Source organism: Crinia signifera, chromosome 9 (assembly GCF_055691185.1).
Source record: "Crinia signifera chromosome 9, ASM5569118v1, whole genome shotgun sequence".
Taxonomy (NCBI): Eukaryota; Metazoa; Chordata; class Amphibia; order Anura; family Myobatrachidae; genus Crinia; species Crinia signifera.
Genome location: NC_139225.1, coordinates 28,095,962 through 28,098,550, shown reverse-complemented (window position 1 = coordinate 28,098,550; position 2,589 = coordinate 28,095,962). Strand labels below are relative to the sequence as shown.

Sequence of the window (2,589 nt, the reverse complement as noted above, 5' to 3'; positions counted from 1 at the left end):
CCACCACCCTCTGCATACCATCCCCTGCCATCATACCACCTCCTGCCTGCGTACCACCTCCTGCCTGCATACCACCTCCTGCCTGCATACCTCCACCCTCTGTCTGCATACCACCTCCTGCCTGCATACCACCCTCTGCCATCATACCACCTCCTGCCTGCACACCACCTCCTGCCTTAATACCACCCTCTGCCATCATACCACCTCCTGCCTGCACACCACATCCTGCCTGCACACCACCTCATGCCTTAATACCACCCTCTGCCATCATACCACCTCCTGCCTGCACACCACCTCCTGCCTGCACACCTCCACCCTCTGCATACCACCCTCTGTCTGCACACCACCTCCTGCCTTAATACCACCTCCTGCCTGCACACCACCTCCTGCCTGCACACCACCTCCTGCCTGCACACCACCTCCTGCCTGCACACCACCACCCTCTGCATATCATCCCCTGCCTGCATACCACCTCCTGCCTGCATACCATCTCCTGCCTTAATACCACCTCCTGCCTACACACCACCTCCTGCCTGCATACCATCTTCTACCTTAATACCACCTCCTGCCTTAATACCACCTCCTGCCTGCACACCACCACCCTCTGCATATCATCCCCTGCCTACATACCACCTCCTGACTTATTACCACCTCCTTCCCGCAAACCACCTCATTCCTTCATTGCGACTGTTAAAAACGATCCAACCTGAATCATGCCCTTTGGGCGAGTCCTCCCATTGTTTTTTTAAAGCAGCAATCAAGACAAGACAAAACCCACCTATTTTTGCCCTGTAACTGATTATCACTTTAAAAAATAAAGGCTTTTAAAATATTATATTTGGCCATAAACCTGGTAGATCAAGCAAGGAGAACAGACTTGAAGAACCATTTCCTTGGCTTATTGTGTATGGCTATAACTCTATTTGCCTCAGAATTTTGTTAACGTTTCTTATCAATGAAGCATTATATTTCCAAATAGTTTGATCTTCAATTAAAGATGACTTAGTTAAGTTCTGACGCGGCTTTCTGCAATGGTAAAGCCGGGCTGTGTCCATGGAGACTTTTATAGAATCCCCAATAGCTCTTAAAACAGAGTGTACAGCCGTCTGAACTACCATCCTCGGATCCACAATCATTTTACGGGCATTGAAATAGTCTGGCCTGTCCGGCTCACGGAGAACGTGCTGCAGTATATCGACTCCCGGCAATCTCTTCCAAGATGAGATGTTGGAGAACTTTCCATCTACAGAGATGGTTTCAGGGAACACGTGATTCTCAAACAGAAAAACCCCAACTCCTGGGTTCTGTTGCTGGAGACTTTCCATCAGGCCGTCCCATGTCTGGTGTTTCATTGGCAGAATTATTTCATCGAAATCATTAAGCAGCACAAACTTACTCCTGTACATGTTCCGATAGAGGCAGTCATTGAGTGCTGCCACTTGGCCATAATACCCAATATCCTTAGCATGGGCAGAAAAGAGCCACGATAGAGCCGGCCTCATGTATCGGTCAATTGGCCAAGGTATCACCTCTACAACACCTTCTGCAATGTAGTACTGAATGACTTTTTCCACCTGGGTGCTGCAGTTATTGAGGTAGATCATGACCCGTTGTGCCCCCAGTATCCGGTACATCTCCATGGTCTGTATGAACTGTAAGACATTCCTGTAATTCCTAAACATGGTGGAAATGCAGACCGTAAAGTTGGCGGAAAACGGTTTTATGTCCTTATTTTGTATTTGGAACAGGGGTAGCTGCATCATGTTCCCTGTAGGAGACGTATGGACAGATAGGTACTCGGCTTGGCAGCCTGATGGTTCCATACAGACCAGGTCCGTCGTTCGGTAGGGAAAGCCGCCATGATCAGTGTGTATGTCTATCTGAGCCTGGGAAACCTTCACCGATTTGGATACGGTACAACAAAACCAGCAGTACAGCTTCTTCACCTCTGTGTGGTGGATAATGCTGAGGATACGGACTGCGCGTTTATTGTGTATTCGGTGTTCGAAATATGGAGCTAGGATAAATGTCCGGTTGTCTCGCAGTGGGGTAATAGTATTGGTGGTTAGTCTACTCTCACAGCAGGTACACGGAGGTCTCCAGTGATCCAATGGGGAAGTCAAAGAATGGGTAAATAAAAATCCCAGTAGAGTGGTGGTAGTTAGTAGGAAAAATATATATATTAGGTTATTCCTTGTCCTGCTGATCATTGTACCAGGAAATGGAGTATCTAGAGGAGAAAAATAAGAAGGCAAAGTGATAAATGCTTAGATCATGCTGAGATTATTCTCCCACACTCCCAGGATCACCACACGTCTGAGCAGACTTCAGAGTTACTAACAACTACTTAAAAGGGGCAAATCCGAGCAGCCCCTACTTTATGGTCAATTTACATCACAAAATGGCAGCTGAATGATCTCGCTATGGCCCCGCCCCTTCTTCCATCTGTGTCATCACATAATATGCTCTGTACTGATGATTACCAGTCCAGTAGCAGTATGTTCCCTGGCCGTATAGTTAAGTTAAACGTGGTGCCCATTTTCCCTGAGCCTGAGCTCTGCCTTCCTTCTATCATCAGCAGGAACAGAG

General features: G+C 47.7%; 1 protein-coding gene across 1 annotated transcript; it reads right to left on the bottom strand.

The window, feature by feature from the left end:
* Positions 1 to 911: 911 nt before the first annotated feature.
* LOC146036826 (beta-1,4-galactosyltransferase galt-1-like) lies at positions 912 to 2,210 on the bottom strand. Its single transcript, XM_083160695.1, has one exon. It carries the CDS (start codon positions 2,208 to 2,210, stop codon positions 912 to 914), a length of 1,299 nt encoding a protein of 432 aa, XP_083016821.1.
* Positions 2,211 to 2,589: the final 379 nt, after the last annotated feature.

Excerpts from the sequence above, each read along its gene's own strand:
- LOC146036826 (XM_083160695.1), bottom strand. The coding sequence starts at position 2,210 with ATGATCAGCAGGACAAGGAATAACCTAATATATATATTTTTCCTACTA.